The 17,472-nt window shown below is 46.6% G+C and overlaps 1 protein-coding gene across 1 annotated transcript in view; it reads right to left on the bottom strand.

The window, feature by feature from the left end:
- The window catches only part of FRAS1 (Fraser extracellular matrix complex subunit 1), a 105,474-nt gene that overhangs the window by 64,296 nt on the left and 23,706 nt on the right, over nucleotides 1-17,472 (bottom strand). Inside the window, exons 3-9 of the mRNA XM_058803272.1 lie at nucleotides 8,740-8,847; nucleotides 7,342-7,434; nucleotides 6,012-6,171; nucleotides 5,375-5,508; nucleotides 2,840-2,923; nucleotides 2,142-2,243; nucleotides 1,855-2,046 (exon numbers count right to left, since the gene is read on the bottom strand). Coding sequence (XP_058659255.1) covers nucleotides 1,855-2,046; nucleotides 2,142-2,243; nucleotides 2,840-2,923; nucleotides 5,375-5,508; nucleotides 6,012-6,171; nucleotides 7,342-7,434; nucleotides 8,740-8,847 — 873 coding nt within the window. The remainder of the gene's footprint in view (nucleotides 1-1,854; nucleotides 2,047-2,141; nucleotides 2,244-2,839; nucleotides 2,924-5,374; nucleotides 5,509-6,011; nucleotides 6,172-7,341; nucleotides 7,435-8,739; nucleotides 8,848-17,472) is intronic.

Raw genomic sequence — 17,472 nt, 5'->3', positions numbered from 1 at the left:
CGCCTTGTGAGGAGAGAAATCCAAGAGCTCCTGGCTTCACACTGGCTCTGGTTTATTGAGGCAGGTGCCTGAGCAAACAGATCTGCAACTTTAGAAGGAAAATAAAAAGGAGAAAGAAAACATGGCATTGTTTTCTAAGCAAACATTTTCTTGTAATTAATTAATGCACACCTTGCACTACTGAGGCAAACCAGGACTGAACATGACTTGAGGGGTTTTGAACCTACATGTTAACATCTCCAGCTGTTGTTCTGCAAGACACCCCTGGCTTTTCTGAACAGTGGATTTTTTTTGTCAGTACCCAAGATGTGAGCATGAATATTAACTAATCCTCCCCACTGAGCCTTGACAGCAGGCCATCATCATTAGTGTAAATGATCCAATTTACAGCCAGGAGCACGCAGGCAGCTCGCTCAGACAGCTGCAAGTGCACGAGATTTTATGGCAACCACGACTTTTCATCCAGCAAAATCTCTCTGAGCAGTTTCAGCTCCCGTGATCAGCAGCAGCACCACGCCAGGGGTGACTTTGGGTCCCACACTCAGGGCATTTTGGCTCTTTCAAAGGCACAGCCACAGGTGAACATCCACTTTTATGCCTTGGTGCACCCTTTTGTGTCCCATTTGGGAGCCCATGTGTGGGTTTTTACTCCTCTGAACACTCATTAAAACAAGCTAATCCAGTGAAACCGTTATGCTGGGTTTTGGCTGGACCTCAGACACACCACAAGGGTGCTGCTGCTGCTGCTCAAGAGTTAGCACACACAGGCAGGGTCACCAGAAAAGCATCACCACTGAGGCAGAAAACCCAGGAGGCCACAATTCTTTCCCTTTTCCTCATTGACACTGTGGAGCCGTAGGCATAAAACAGGTAAGAACCCACCAATTGAAACAGATCACAGAAACACTGAAAGGTTTGGGCTGGAAGGGACAAATGGCCTTGGACACTTCTAGGAATGGGGCAGCCACAGCTTCTGTGGGCAACCTGTGCCAGGGCCTCAGCACCCTCACAGGAAGGATTTGTTCCCAATATCCAATTTAAACCTACTTTCTTCCAGTGTGAAGCCATGACCTCTTATTGTGTCACTCCAGACCCTTGCAAAAAGTCTCTCCATGTTTCTTGGAGCCCCTCAGGTACTGGAAACTGCAATGAGGTCACCCCAAAGCGTTCTCTTCTCCAAGATGACCAATCCCATCCTCTCAGCCTGTGCAGTCACAGACAACACAGAAGTCTAATCCCACTACAAAAAAAGCCAATTCAAAGCATGTGGGGGAAGCATTCAACCCAATCTAATGCATTTTGCACATCCACTGCAGAGCAAATATAACATAACCCGGCAGGGAGGGTATTAGTTTTGGAGTAAACAGCACTGGGAATAAAACACCTTGCCAGCCTCACTTCCATGCTGAGAGTGACATGGAAAAAATGAAGAAAAGTAGAACACTGACTTCCATGTCCAACTACCTTCCTGAAGACCACTGCAGCATGCAGAATGAAGATAAAAGGGACATTTCTTAGGCTTTAAACCATCTCTGACCTGCACATTTTCCCCATGTTCAGCTCCTGTTAAGTCCAGTGATCACCACTGAATCCCCTGTGTGTCTGACCCTCCACTACAGCAGGCAGACACAGCATGAGAGGGAATCCAAGTTAAATTAACTGGATTTGCTTCACAGTGGAAGCCCACTGTGCAAACTTGCATGGGAAATTCCAGGTTTGCTATCCTCTGTGAAATATTTTTGAGGGGATTGCACAAAACAAGGGCTGGTTCTTCAAGTGCCTCAAGCTGAGAAACAAGAAAAAAGGGAGGGGAAAAAATAAGATCCCAAGCCTTGAGAAGAAAGCCTTTCTCACCTTGGCACACTCCACTTTGGCACACTCAGCTCCCTGGCAGGTGACTTCCCCCTCCTGGCACATGCAGAAGTCACAGAGGGTGCTGTTCCACATCTCCCCGTGGTACCTGATGGTGCCACCATCCAAGCAGCTCCCTTTGGAAGATACACACTCCTCACAGCACTTCCCAGGGCGCTGCACCTTGCTCTGCCCCTGGAAACAGCACCCAGCCGTGAGCAGGGCTCTCTGAGGCCCCTGGCACAGCAGAAGTGCAGCTGGGCTCTCAGAGGTGGGTGATTTTTCAGTACCTCCTCACAGGTGACAGAGCCACAGGTCTCCCTCAGACACCTGACTTCCCCTCTCTGACACACACACGTAATGCAGGCATTTTTTTGCCACTGCTCCCCGTGCTGTTGAAAAAGAACATGGATAGAGCTGTTAAACACTCTTGGAAAACAACCAAATTCCTTTCAGAAACCTGAGCTGCTTATGGAATATGATGGCTCCTTCTGCATGTCTGTATCAGATAATAAACTTTCCTTAGAAAATGCTGATCTCTACGTGCTCAGCAAACAGGAAGGAGAGGGCTGAGGTCTAGATCACACTGTGGATGTGTATTTCTCATTAATTGCAAGCTAGTGGCTTTGGGGAGGCCTAAACTACTATTATTAGCCAAAAAGAATCATTGACAGAAAATCCCACATACATTAAATAATGCACTCAATTAATTCCAGATGACACAATGAAAGCTATAAATACTTTGACCACCAGTGCTTTCTGCTTTCCTCCTTCAAAACAAATGCAGAAGGAAAGTGCCTCATCTGCTTTGGCCAGCAAATTCTTATTAAGTCCTGATTTCTTTCAGCTCTCCTGCCTTGCCAGGAGGGAAAAAAGCAGTGTTTGTAGTAAGCTATCAGTGCTGGCACAAAGTCAGAGGCTGGGGAGAAGGAAAAGAGAGGTGTGCCAAAAATTGGGAGTGGTTTTGGTGTGGTTTGTCACAAGTCACCTGGAACGTTCTTCCCGACACCGAGCAGGGCTTGGGGACACATTCTGGGCAGCATTTTCCAGGAGGCAGAACCATGACTTCCTCCTAAACAGAAGGCAGAGACAAGGGAAAGAAAGCATGAACATCAGTGCTTGGAATTCCAGGCATTTAGCATCCATGGGATAACCCTCTGCCACTCAGGGCTTCGTTTTGGCCCCACAGGAGCAGAGTAAAAGGCTTTAAAGATGTTTTCTCCACCTCATTTTCTGTGCTTATTTAGATGGCAGCTGAGGTGTGAATAGATGGAGAGATGCAGATAAATTCATACACATGACATAAAGTGTTTACATTCAGGTATATAGAGGAAAAAAATAATTATACAGCTTGCAGGGAAGCACAATAAAGCAGGAGATGGATGAGAGAATTTTTTTTCTGGAATTGCCACATTTTGAAGTTTTGAAGGTGTGATTTACACTCACCACCTCTCAGGCATCTGCACTGTTTTAGTTAAATCCATCCATACTGTCTGTGCAGATGCTAAATTTTGCTTAAAACTGGATTTTTCCAATTTCAATTTTTTTTATGATGGATTTAAATCATGTTGGAAAATGCTGGCACTTCACACCAATATTAATTTTCCTGTGTGCCTCAACTCCAACCATCCAAAACCTGGCTAATTCCATTGCTCCCAGTTCCTACAGCTGGGAACAGCACTGTTCATCAGTCAAACCCTGAGTTCCCAAAGAAACAGTGGAAGACTTTGCACAAAAGTTACCAAGCAAAATTTTCCAGCAGAGTTAAAGGACCTTTTTTGTGTATTTTGGTGGCATGCAACTGGAATTTTTGGCATTCTTCTCCCTCAGCTCCTAGGGAAGAGCAAAGTTATCAGAAAGATGGAAGATGAGAGTTTAATCCTGGGAGAATTTTTGTCTTGGCTTTTGTGGAGTGGAGAATAAAGGAAGGGACAGAGATAAAGGCCCATGCAAGAAAATCTTTTGTTTGGCTGAGATCAGAACAGGTTCTTTGCACACCCTGCTAATGTCCCTTCCAGTGGGACATGTCCTTGGTAGGAAATGCCTGGAACACCATCAGAACTGGCTTTCTGCTGCATTAACTTGGATGCTGCTACCCAATTACTCTCAAATACATCCCAGCAACAACCCAGTCACTCCTGATTCCATAAATTAAATCCTAATGATTAGCTGATTAAACATTAGTGCAATGGCTCAGCAGGTAACGCCAGCCCACTTGGAGTGGGAAAGGAGGGATCTAAAGCGGGCAAAAATTCCTTTTAATGCACAGTACTTTGTAAATGAATACTAATGGAATATCTCAGGACAAAGCAAAACACAATTAACACACACACATACACACACACTAACAGGTGGGGTTTCATCTATCAAAAAAAAAAAAGTGTTAATTGTCCAAACATCTGTCCAGTAACAGAAAGCTGGGAATGCATCAATAGAGAAAAAGGTTTGTCAGTACTGCTTTTGATTTTCTCAGTGAAGAGTTCTCATTCAGGGAGCTCCTGGATTCATCATTGGATATATCAAAAATACTTGAAAAATGGCAGTCCCTAAAACATAAAGTCAAGGTCAGAGACAAGGATTTCCAGGGAAGCAGTTCCAGGCATGCTGCTGCAAAGGAGTACACCAAGGGGCCCAAAACCAGGGTACCATGGGCCCCATGAAAAAGATCCAAAGAGCACAGTCACACCCTTCAACACAACAACAAGAATTCCAAAATCTAAGTGATTTGCCCTGAGTCCGGAGTACTGTGAACAGTTTGCTGCCTTTCCTAACCCTGTGTTAATGCTGTGTAGAGTCTTGTAGGGTTTTGGCTGTGTTGATCCCTGCATAAATGGTAAAAACTCATCACTTGTCCACAGCAAAGACCTTGGAGACAGCAGTGTCCCTCCTCTCCTAACTGGACTAAAACCATGAGCTTGCCTAACTCCTCTTCCCAGTTTTGTTGTTTTCTAAACACAGAGACAGAAGGAACACTGCTCTGAGACTTTTCTTTCAGCTCAAGTTGCCTTGTTTTTCTGAAGGCAAAAGGGGAATTTCACCCACAGTTGACTACTCTCAAATGCACTTCTAGAGTTCTTGTACAAAAAAAAAAAAGTAACAAAATCTGCAGATCAAGCTTTCCAGCTGCAAACCAAACATTGAAATTTGTAAAGTTAAACCCCATTATAAATCTTGTGTTTTCATTCCTTCACCCAACAAAAACAAAAACATTTCCTGATCAACTTCAGATCAATTTTTTTTTAGTGGAAACAAAAAGTAGCTTCTTTATACATAATTTTTGCCTAATTAACCAGCAAAGGGATGATAAAAATGAAATGATGAGGAAAGAAAGTATTAGGGAACAGACACACAGGCTTCACCGTCACTCCACACCATTTCTGCAGGGCAAATATCTCTTTTCCAAACCACCCACTTGTCACCCAGGAGCTTTGCTTGCTGGTTTGCTCCCCAGCATGAGAAATGCACGCTGCCCACAGGAAGGGAGGTGCTGAGGAGCATTCCCAGAAGGCTGGAGGGTGCTGACCTGGCTGCAGAGCAGAGGCTGGCAGGAAGCTGTGGAGCACTGAGCTGCACCATCCCTGCAGACACACCTGGAGCACTGACCCAGGCTCCAGCCCTCTCCATCCTGGAACACGTGGCCATCAAAGGAGCAAGGCTCTAAGGGACAGGAAAACAAGGAGGAGGTTTATTTTCCAATGCCCTTTCATCCCTTTCTGTCACCCATAGTTAAAACACAGCTCCTGTGCATCTCAGAATTCCAAACTGCCAAAGCAGGTTAAGAGGGCAACAATTCCCCCAGTTTCCAAGGGGCTTGTGAGTTAAGAGCTCTGGATGCATCACTCCCACTGGGACTCTACAAGGAAAGGCACCCAACAGCTGAAGAAGCATTTCTGGAACTTGCACTCCACGTGCACAGGGAATACCTGAGGTTTCTTTCCCCGTTTTAATCTCCAAAATGAGGACAACATTAGGCACATCTGCTCCCTGCTCAAAGCTTGCCCCCACCTCTTGGCCCATGAGTGAAGCCATTAAAAATGTAAAGATGGCAGCAGGAGAGAAAGGGAATTTATCACAGTGTGTCCCCAACAAAACTGCACAAAAACAGAAAAGCTTTCCAGATTTGGGGCTAAAAGGAGGTTCTGAGCTCAGACAGTACTCACCACCAGGGCCCACACATCTGGGACAGCAGGAGCCCTGGGCAGTGTCCTGCAGCTCCCCTTGGGCACAGGTGAGGGCTGGGCAGGTCCTGGGGCTGCAGGTCACCTTCCCGTGGGCGCAGGAGCAGCGCACACATGCCGAGCTGGCCCACTGCGTGCCATGCTGCACACAACACAACAACACAACCAAGGGCACAGTGAGAGCTGGAAATGAGCCTTGTCCCCTTGCAAGCTCCTCCTCTCTCCAGGATGAGGCCTGGCACTGATAAAAAGTGGTTTTCTGACCACGTGGCAGCAGGATTGGGATGTGAAATGCAATTGAGGTACGAATACATCCGTACCTTTTTTTGTGGGGATGCCTGCCCAAAGAACAGGCTCAAAAAGAGCCAAAAGACAAAAGCTGCAGCAGGAGAACAGCACAGGAAAATGCAGAAATAGCACAAGAAGAAATGTAATGTATTATGATAAAACACAGTGCCACCAAATGACAGGCACAAAGAAACACGAGAAGAGGATGGGTATGCTACCCCTCCTGTTCCAGATTTTGTTTAGCTTGTACCAGCTTCATGCTGGCCATGCCTCATGCTGGAACAGAGGGTTTCAACATCCATCTCAGGTGTGGAGAGCACAGCCCTCCAATATGCACAGCCCTGCAAATATGTCTGGGCATTTTAGCATATTTCTTGAGTTTGGACCTGACTTCCTTCTTGTGAAACAGAAAAGTCTGTAAGAGACCACACATAGGACTTGAGTTTGCTGTTAAGTCATTTTTCTACATTTGCCAGTTGTTTGACATGATTCATTAACTATTACCCATGAATCTTGATTTTTTCCTCATCTCCAGACACTTATTCTGATTGTTTTGGCCTTTCAGCCCCCCTGGGTGAAACCACATCCCAGAACCTGCTCTGCGAATAATTCAGGATTACAGAACACAGAACCCAGGTGGCAGAGCAGCAATCAATCTCTGGCAGCATAGGTGGCTGCTGAGAGGAAAGCTTCTCTGAGCACAGCTAATATGTCAAGCTCTCTGTGCTTTGCTCCCCTTCTGATGTTACTGCACTGCCTCAGCCAAGCACAGAAACAGCAAAGGGAAGGAATCAGTGGGGGAATTTCTCCCACTAAGCCACGCAGGACACACAACTGCTCAGCAACTGCAAACCCTGCTGACCAAACTCCTGCTAAATTCTACTCTCTGGCAGTGACAGGATACAAATGCAGAGATCCATCCTTCCCCCGCACAGCAGCTCAGCAGCCTCCACTGGCTGCAGCAAACAGGGAGCTAAAAGCAGGTAAGGATGGTCCCTGCTGAGGCAGTGGGCAGGGCACTCACGCTGTGGATCTGTCCCTCGTGCTGGCAGAATCCTTCGGCTCGGGAGGCACACTGGGGGCAGCACTTGTTGGAGGCTATTTGGAGCACTTCTCCCTGAAAAGAGACAGGATTCCAATAAGCAGCTGACATCAAACAGGGACTCTAAAATGAAAGTGAAGCCATGAGGCCTGGCTGGACCTGGTGCTCTCAGCTCAGAAAGGAGAGGTTTCAGGTGAAATACAGAATGCTGCTGCACTACATTGCCTTTCTGAGAGGTGGCACAGCACTTTGTGTGTTTGACATTGTGCCCTCAAAATAACAGCAGAATTTACACTCCCAAGAGTACAGCTGGGTATTCTTCAGCTGAACCAGTTTTCAAGGAATGAAAAACAAAACTCAAGGTTCTTCAATAAAAGGCCACTGAGAAACATGGGACAGATGTTGCTGAAACAAGATCAGCCATATTTGCATAAATCTCATAATAAGTAGATAAGAAATAAACCATAGAGAAAGACGATGATTTCTGACCTTGCTTTTCTGTCGGTGGTTTAGCCTTGAAGCATGAAAGGATTTTTTTCTTCTGAGATCCTTGGTGATCCTTTTCAATGTTTAAATGACCAGATGTTTTTGGAACACTTAAACATTTTATCTTGGAGATTGCCCATGTCGAGGAGTCACACAGATTCGCTTGACACTATAAACCTATTTCCCTTTATGAGCTTTAAAGTAGCTACCTTTTCATTTATCTGATTTTTATTATTTTATCTAGTGCACTCATTATTACATGTGCCATGACAGCACTTGATCTCCCTCCTCTTTAGCACAAAAATTCCTACTCGTTCAGTCTAGCTTTAATCAATACACAGCAATAATAATGGGGAAAACCAGTAAGAATCAAAATTATTTCCTCATTAGTGCTGTCATATTGGGAAACATTTTAACCTGCTTCACAAAGCCTTATAATTATCCTGACAGCCTCTTTAAAACACTCTTTTTCACTGCTATTTGTGCACTCTACCCCAGCAATCCAGATGTTAATGCAAGGCCAATCCCATGGCAAATTAACGAAGACCCAGACAAAAACAAGCAGGAGACAAGGAAAGTTCAGCAACCATCACAAGGAAGAAGAAACTGGAGGACAGACAATCTCAGCTCTGTTGTTGCTCAGCAGAGTGGAAAGTGCCCATCTGCACCTTCCAGGGAGCCCCAGCCCCACCTCCAAAGGAAGGGAGGCTCATGCTGGGAGGCTGGAGCCCAGTTCAGGGGCTTCCTGTGGGATCAAGCTGCTCCAACACCCGGCCTCTGGCTGCAGCCAAAAGGACAAAGGCTTCCCCCACAATGTGTTGTCACTCCAAGGAGGAGTGCAGGGACTCAGAGCCCGTGCCTGGCTCTGGGCAGCCACAGGCACTCAGCCCTTACCTTCTGGAAGTCACACTGAGGGGCTCTGCAGACTGTAGGCTGGCAGGTGACAACGCCGCTCCGGCACCGGCAGTCCTGGCAGGAATCCGGCTTCCAGGAGGTGTTATTCTGCAAAGCAAGTTGGAAACCAGGCCCATGCAGCACAGGGCACGTCCTGTCTTGACAGCATCTCTCAAATAGCTCCACAGAGACGGACTGCAACAGAGCCCCTCCCTCCCACACGCTTCTCAGGCCCTGTGTTGGCACTTGTCACTCAGCAGCTTCCAAAACACAGCTGAAAGACGAGGCCATGCAGGGCCAATCATCAGCTCCAACAGCAACACAATCCAACCTCCAAGAGCCCCAGGTGAGTACAACATCTCTGGAAAACTTCCCTGTGATCAGGCTCACACTGCCCACACTGCAGGGTGGTCCCAGGTGGTGCTGAGGCAGCAGAGGTGGCTTTGAGGCAAAGCCGCTCCTGGGCTTTGCTCTACCTGGGCACATGTATTCCCAAACACCACGGAGGAGACTCTGGCCATGCAGAGAGCCTGAAACATCTGGAAACAGCTGTCACCACCACTCCATCAGTGCACCCAGCTGGAACACCCACAGCTAATTCACAAGGGTTTCCACCAGCCGTGCTTGACCCCCTTCCGTTCCCTCCCCGCAGAGGTCACGATCCCACGCTGCCTCCACAAGAAAAGGGCAAGAGGAGGATCAGTTTCTCAGCTGAAACACTGCTTGCAGCTAGACAATCCCTGTCCCTGTTGTATAGACAAACACTGGGCTAAACTGGCACCACACAGGATGTTCTCCTGGGTAGGATGGACAGGCCCCAGCCCAGTCATCCAGCCTCTTTTCTAAGGAGACCAGACCTTGCTGTTCATTTACACCGTGTAGTGATTTACCTCAATATACTCACAGTGCTAGGCAGGACTTAGGAAGGATGATTAACAGTTGACTGCCACGAGCACATTTACAGCTAACTACTAAAACTGTTAAGCATAATGATAAAATACTGAAATGTGCCTTAAAGGCCCATTAGGACGCTTAATGAGAGAAAAAATATCCTGAAAAACCAGGCCACTTGCTCAGGCACTTCAAGAACATCAATCTGCAAATAGTGGGATGGTCAAAAATATTACCAAAAAAAAAACCTCCTTGGGTCTCTGCCCTGCTTTCCAAAAGCATTTCTCCCACATCAGTGGCAATGCTGACCTTAGAAGGTGCACAGCCCCTGGGCAAGGCAAAGAGGGTTGGTAATTCCTGCTCAGGAACACAGCTGGCTCTCCCCTGGCTCACACAGGGCTGCAGAACAGAAACCCTGACATCATCTCTGCCAGCAGATTGATAGTGCAGTTAGGGAAGAAATGAAGGTTAAGTGACGTGTGTGCCAAGCTGTAGCTAACACCTACACTGGAGTTAACTCATCCTGCTGGCTTCAGCAGAGCTCTGTGTTGGAAAGCTGGCAGGGAAGGCAGCCACAGGGTAACCAGGAGTGGGAAGGGAGGGGACAGACTCAGTGCCCCATCCTTTGGTTCTCCTAAGCCTTCACCTCTGATCTCTCATGCTTAGTAAAACTTTTAAAAAAGGAAAATTATTTTCTCCATGAAATAATAACCAAAGGAACCTCATGGCACAATGTCAACACAGAGCCATCCTTATTCACATTTTTAGACTTAAATGCTCAGGTCTGTGGTAAGAAAACTCCTCTTTGCTCTTCCTCCTCCCCTGGTTTCTATCACAGCCCAAGCAGGCTGGCTCCTGTCTGTGGGCTCAAATCAGCTGCTTCTAAATTCCTTTTGCCAGGTAGAGGATCAAAACCAACACTTCCCTGCAGAGTTTTAAAAAATTCATTATCTAGTTAATAGTCAGGAAAGTACCACCTGATCTGTTGGGATATGAGAGTTTCCCAAGCACTTCACGGGTCTCAGTGTCCAGCTCTTTGGACAATTCAACATTTAGCTTAGGATTCCTGGCAGCAGACCTAAAGTGTCCAATTTGGAAAGTCTGGATCCCACCTATCTGTCCTGCTGTGAGATGAGTTTGTTGGTGCTCACCCAGCAGGCACAAGGACACCTCAAAGCTCCCAGGCAATGCAGTTCCAAACATAGAGGAGGACCCAAAGAACTGCTGGAAACCTCCCTGGCATCTTCTCCAAGACTCTGCACCTCACTGGACAAATTATCTGCTGCAATATAGGTGCTGGATTCCAATCCTGTTGAGAGTGTATTTTTATCAATGACAATTTCAGGGGCTTTTTCCTTACCAGTACTAATATAATTAACAGTATAAATAATGAAATACCATGCAGAGAGCGCTTTGAAGATGGAAAGGATTCCTTAAACACCAAGCAGTGCCATTATAATTTATTAATTCCCTGGATTTCCCTACATCAAAAGAAGAAATGATACCTAATTCAACTGAATTTTAAAACACCACGCTGCAAGAAGAGATACATCTACATTACTTGGGCCAGCCTGCAGAACAGGGGCCAAAAAACCAAGAAATGCTCCCAAACCTTTTGAGCCTGCAGACAGCCAGACCAAGACAAAATGAGATAAAACTGGAGACACAGGAGCACAGTGTGATGGGTTTGGAGAATACTGATGAGGATTTAGAAAAAGATAAAAGTAGGAGGCAAGAACACAACAAGCAGTAAAAGCAAAGAAAAAGCTCCAAAGAGCAGACATGGAGCAAAGGGAGCCCAGAGCAGCTGTGAGTGCTCCTGGTTTGCTGCTGCCACCCTGTCACATGAACCAGAGCACAGGAAGACCTAAATCTCTTGGAGCAGTGCTTTTTCAACTGGCTATCAGCACTTCAGACAGCTGCACCTGTCCCTCCTCGACCTCAACAACAAAAAAAAACCCACCCCACCCAACAAATCACAAATAACCAGTCTGCTATTAATATGTGAAAAGCCTCAGTAATGTATTCAGGATATCATCACACCAGATAACACTGTGGGAGCTATTCTGGTGCAGCGACAGGGGAAACAAGAAGCACACAACAGCTGGTTTGCATCCTCTTATGGCTCCCTGAAAATATCCAGTCCATGCCTGAAATGTCCCTGGGTGCTGGGGTGTCCCCTGCAGCACGCAGGACCTGTGAAGCTGGTCCCTGGGGTGGTGGCATGGCTGCAGTTGCTCAGCAGGGTGACAGCAGCAGAGCACAGCTGCAGCCCTTGTGCCAGCCAGGGGTCGAGCCGCACGTTTGTGCTGTCACAGCAAAAACAAGGCGGTTGCTGCTTGTCCTGCCCGCCACCAATCACCTGAGGGTGATGAGGGGTCTGGAACACCTCTCCCACGAGGAGAGACTGTGGGAGCTGGGCCTGGTTAGCCTGGAGAAGACTGAGAGGGAATCTCATCAATCCATACAAGTATCTCCAAGGTGTGCCAGTTTTTGGTGTGCCCCGTGACAGGAGAAGAGGCAGCAGCCATAAACTAACACACAAGGAGTCCCACCTCACCATGGGGAAGAGCTTCTTTCCATGAGAGTGGCAGAGCACTGGGACAGCTGCCCAGGGACCAAACTCACCCAGACCCATCCCTGTTCCAGGTGACCCTGCCTGGGTTGGACTGGGTGACCTGCAGAGCTCCCTCCCACCCCCAGCCATTCTGGGATTCTGCGGGTAACTCTCCCAGAGGCTGCTCTGCCCCAGACTCTGCTTTGGGGAGCAGGGAGCTGAGAAACCCCTGGGAGAGAAACCACGGGGAGAAACCCCCGAGGGAGCTCCAAGTCCGAGTGCCAGGTGGGATTTACCTCCCAAGTCGTTCCTGTGCCAGAGACAACTGAGAACAGGCAGGGATCGGGTGTCTCAGAGGAGGAATTCCAGGCAGGCAGAGCCCGGAGCAATTACACTTTTGGTAGCAATTACCAGCATCACCCAGCGGCTGCCAGGCGAGGAGCCCTGGCAGCACCGCTTTCATTTGTCATTTCCACTCCAATTACCTGACAATGCCAGAAAATTGGCAGGAGAAGCCCCAAGGAGGGGGAAGCACGGAGAGCACTGCATGGTCTGTGGGGATACCCATTAGTGGAGCAATGAGGAGATGAAAGCAATTCAGAGCCACATAAAGGATTCCCAGTGTCCACTGGGTTTGGATTTGATGTTTTATCTCTGGCAACGGGGAGCTGTTGCTCTGCTGAGTGTGTTTTTCAGATCTGGTATTTGCTGGCAGATAATAGAAGCTCCTTGACAAGGGGGTTTTAATGGGCTCGTTCCAGCATGCCCACAGCCAGAGAGCAACACGGGAACACAGGGCTCGGGAATCACATGGAAATTCAGCTCCTCTCCGTGGAAACAGCCGCAGTCCCATGTCCTAGGAGAGCACAGAGCGGCTAAGGTAAAGCACAGGGCTTGATTAACAGCACAGCAACACGAACACACTGTTCCAGGAAAGGGAACCAGCTCTCCCCTTCTTCCAGTCAGAGAATTAAGAAGTTACATAAAGTAAAACAAGGTACTGTTTTCACAGTTCAACAGTCTGCCACGTTTTCCAACTGTGATAATCTTTCACCAGTTGTACCAGCCTCGTAAAAATCAAGAGTCTAAAAATAACATTTCCCAGCAGTCCTGAGATATTTTAGGGATAGATATTCCAAAATATTCTTCAAATACTTAGGTACTGCTGTAATCTTCATCCTATCTTTCACACAGACACCAGGAAAGGGCCCCAAATGAACCAAATGCACTATGTAAAACTATGGTTTCAAATTATTGGTTCTAACCAGGATTTAAATCAGCACACAGAGGTCTTTGTTCAATATTTTGGGAGCAGCAGTGTTCCCTTAGAAAGGTTAATGCCTTTTGGTTTGTCACTATTAGATTCACCCAAAACAACTTGCAGCCTCTTTGCAAATTTTATTCTCACATTAAATCAATCTATAAATGGACTAAATAGGAAAAACAATTACTATTTTCTCCCATCTTCTTATGCTGCAGAATTTTTCCATGCCCAGTTGTGTGTTTTGATGAACAGCACAGACCAGAAATTCTCCTCAGCATGCAGGAATAACATTTGGGGTCCTCCTGCTGGTTTTTCTCCCCTTTGCCCAAGTAGCTCCTAACCTGCCAACTGGCAAATTTCAAACATCCTGCCCCCAAAATGACTTGTGAGTGGATATCAAACTGTTAATGGATGTCAAACCCAAAGTGCTTGACTGAACAGCGGTGGAAAAGAAGGGAGGCAAAGGAATAATTTAATCTAAACTAGATCACAGCTTTAATGATAGCACTTATTACAGCATAATGGCTACTTCTGGAGCAGCAGGGGTGCCCATCTCTGCTCTGTGATGCTCTGGATGCAGGTCATGTTCTGTCCCCTTCAAGTGATGCTGCTTGCTCCAAACTTGAACCTGGGAGAGCCACCAGGATGCCAGCAGCCATCAGCCAGTGACAGATGTGTCAAATGGTGAAGTGAGACTGCCAGGGGGATGTGGGATTTCAATTTGGAATGCAGGTTATGGGGGGCCAAATGCTGCCATGCTAACTGCATCATCTCAGCCAGGGCAGAGTGAACAAGACAGACTAAGCCTTTTATCCCTTTTCTAACAATAATAACAAAAAAAAAAAAAAAAAAAAAAAAAAAAAAAAAAAAAAAAAAAAAAATCCCATCAGGCCATGAAAACCCTTGCAGCTGATTCAGCAGAGGAAGGAAATTTCCTTCAGTACCAGTCATGGCCCTCAGAAGCTCTGCACCAGGTGAAAGGTAACTCTAATTCTACTTCTTGAAGGCAACAATCCACTCCTGAGCAATTCTGCAAGCCACGTCAGCAAATGTAGAGCTATCTCCAGTTCCAGGCTGGATATTTAGGAAGTGTCCTTTCCAAGCAAGGAATTACACACCTCAAATCCTGCTGTTGTCACTGTGGGTCCAAGCACAGTAATGTCCCTTCCAGCCCCCAGAAAATACAGCCCTTTATGTCCTTATCTTCCATCTCAGCTCCCTGGGCAGCAGATTAATGAAGTGGTTCTCCCTTCCCTTCCAAAGGGAAAGAGGACCCCTGCACAGTCATTAATCTTGGAGAGCAAAGGCTTCACTAAAGAGCAAAAATGATGAAGAAAAGCCTGTAGAATAAGGAAATGTGCAGAGTATCCTCACGTCCTCCAGAACTGTTTCCAGTATTGCTCTGGTTCACTGGGAGCTGTTGAGAGTCAAGAAGGTGACAGTCTTATGTCCAAAACCAAATGGAAATAATGGCAGCAGAAAGTGGGTGACACCTCAGTGCTTGACTCAAACACAGGCTCCTTGCTGCCTTCTCTTACAAATGAGTCAATTAATTGACTCTGGCACACGGAAACTACAGGCCCAAAAAACAAAATCAGGTTTAAAATATCCTGAAGAGGACAAAGATGATAGATGTGTTTGTGTGCTTCAGTGCTGTGAAGTGGAATCAAGTTCATTGGGATCAAGAGGGCCAGCATGAGGGGAAGGAGGGAAGAAGTTAAGCAGCACAGTTCTTGGCATTCACTGGATCACACGTGCTTTAAAAATTATCATTATTTTTTTTACAGTGACAACAAAATCCCACCAAACAACTCAGCAGAACTACAGCTAATTGCCCCTCTCTCTATGAAATGAAAGTGCCAGGGTTACAAAAGCTTATCCTGTCCAAGAGTGGTGAGCAGACTGAGGAAGAAGAGGCAAAACTTGTGGAATAACACCAACAGGGAAGCAGCCATGGCCAGAAGGTGCAGGGGAGGAAAAAGTAACTCCAGGGCTGGAAAGGCTGGTCAGACGGATCACAAACCATGGCTTTCCAGAGAAGAAGGCATAAAAAGCAGCTCCGTGAGGCACTGAAACTCCCTCCCGTGAGGCAGATAAAAGATGGACAGAGAAACAGGGCATGGGTTGGCCTCAGCAGACGAAGTACCAGTCTATTAATTAGCATGATTGGCCATCAGTCAGAAATAAACCATATTATCCATTGCTAAGTGGCAGCATTCAGCAGGAAGCAAATTGCACATGTCTCTGAGCTCATGCTGGAACAATTCCTTTTGCTTTCATTATTCAGAAGCACCGTGTGTAGGGTCATGGCAAAAAAAAATATTTATTTAAAATCGAAGCCCTGTAATCCTATGTAAAGCATATTTATTTTTTCAGTGCACACCACCATGACTCTGATGAGTGCACACCACCATGAATCTGGACCTGATTTCCAGCACAGTGCCAGGGAGATGTCAGGAGTTGCTCTGGAAATAACCATGATCCATACCTGGAGCATCTCTCCAATTTGTTCCCTTTACCCTTCTATAGAAAAACTGATTTTACAAAATTTGACTGTCCACAGGAGAAGCAAGCCAAGGACAAAGATTACCATAACCTCTAGAGCTCCTGCACATGAATTTTGTCTCTCACCCCCTTCTCAGTACTGAACATCTGTCTCAGAATAAATCTTGGAACAATTTACACAGCAAGCCCGTCATGGGGGCTGCAGCAGCAAGGCTAAGAGGGAGCACAAGCACTTATTTAGACTCTTGAAAGCAGACTGGGAGGTTCCTAAATCTCTCCAGTGCCCATCGTGTAAAACAGGGACAGTTTTATATCAAAGCACTTGGCTCCTTCACTGTAGTGATGTCTCAATCTACAGAAGCTGCTCCAAGAAATATTTAGCAGAGGCAAAGCATATGCATCCCTTAAGTTCAGGCTGAAGAAGAAAATGCATCTTCCCTCCGTCCTGAGGCAGCAAGAATGGGGTGGGTATTACACCAGGTAATACCTGAGAAAGTGCTTTTGTTAACCATTTTAACACTCCCTCTTTAATAAGCTTGCAGCAGTGCTTGGTAATGTGTATTCTGGCTCACATGAAGCCTCAGGGATCACTGTCCACACAGATTCAGTGAGAGGAGGAGCACAGGGCTCTGCTCACATCCCTCTCCATGCCATGGATATTTGCCAGGCTGAAGATTGCTCCCTGACATGGTGTGAGCCAACTCCTGTCAGGCTGCTTCACGCTTGGTTAGAAATAATTGCTGCCTCATTACAAATTTAATCATGACACTGTGATAGGGCAGAACTCTTCCTTGTAATCTCCTTCTCTTCCTTCTCGAAGATGATGTGAAACAGATTGACCACTGCGCAGCTTAGGTAGTTTTAATTTAATTTTTTTTCCTCCTCAAAGAAGGAAATCCCATTTTCCAATATTTTGTTCATGAAGTTCTACATGGAAACATCTCACATGTTTCTTCAGAAACATCTCACAATGCCTTTAACTCCAGGTTCCAGCAGGATCCTCAGGTTTTAAGTTTTTATTCGTGTGCATCTACTTGGAGAAGGTCTCAAAGTAGAAGAGTCCCACACTTGAGGGCTTGCCTGTTCCCTGAACGAGTCACAGCTTCCCTGAAGAATGCAGAGATTTTGGAAAAGCAGCACAGGAAACACTCCTGAGGGAAGTGTCCTCTCTACTGAATGGGTCAGGAAGGAAAAGCCCAGGATGGAGAGGGAGAGGTTCCCCTGTAACACAGCTGTAAAACCTGGGAGATGATTCCACACTCTCCTTCCCCACCTTCACCCCGTCTGTGCCATGACTGTAGCTGATGCCATCACCAGCCTGGCACCTTCCTAGAGATACAGAAATCCCACACCAGGGATGAATGGGATCCACCTGATTGCAGGGATTAACTCAGTTCTAAGGAAGAAGCCCTCCAGAGAAAAGGCAGGGTAGTCTCCTGTGCTGCACAAGAGTTACTTCTAAGAACATTACAGCAAAGCACAAAGGAACATTTCCTGAACTGCAGATACTTAGAGC

This window comes from Ammospiza caudacuta, chromosome 4 (assembly GCF_027887145.1).
Source record: "Ammospiza caudacuta isolate bAmmCau1 chromosome 4, bAmmCau1.pri, whole genome shotgun sequence".
NCBI lineage: Eukaryota > Metazoa > Chordata > Aves > Passeriformes > Passerellidae > Ammospiza > Ammospiza caudacuta.
This window is presented reverse-complemented; position numbering and strand designations above follow the sequence as displayed.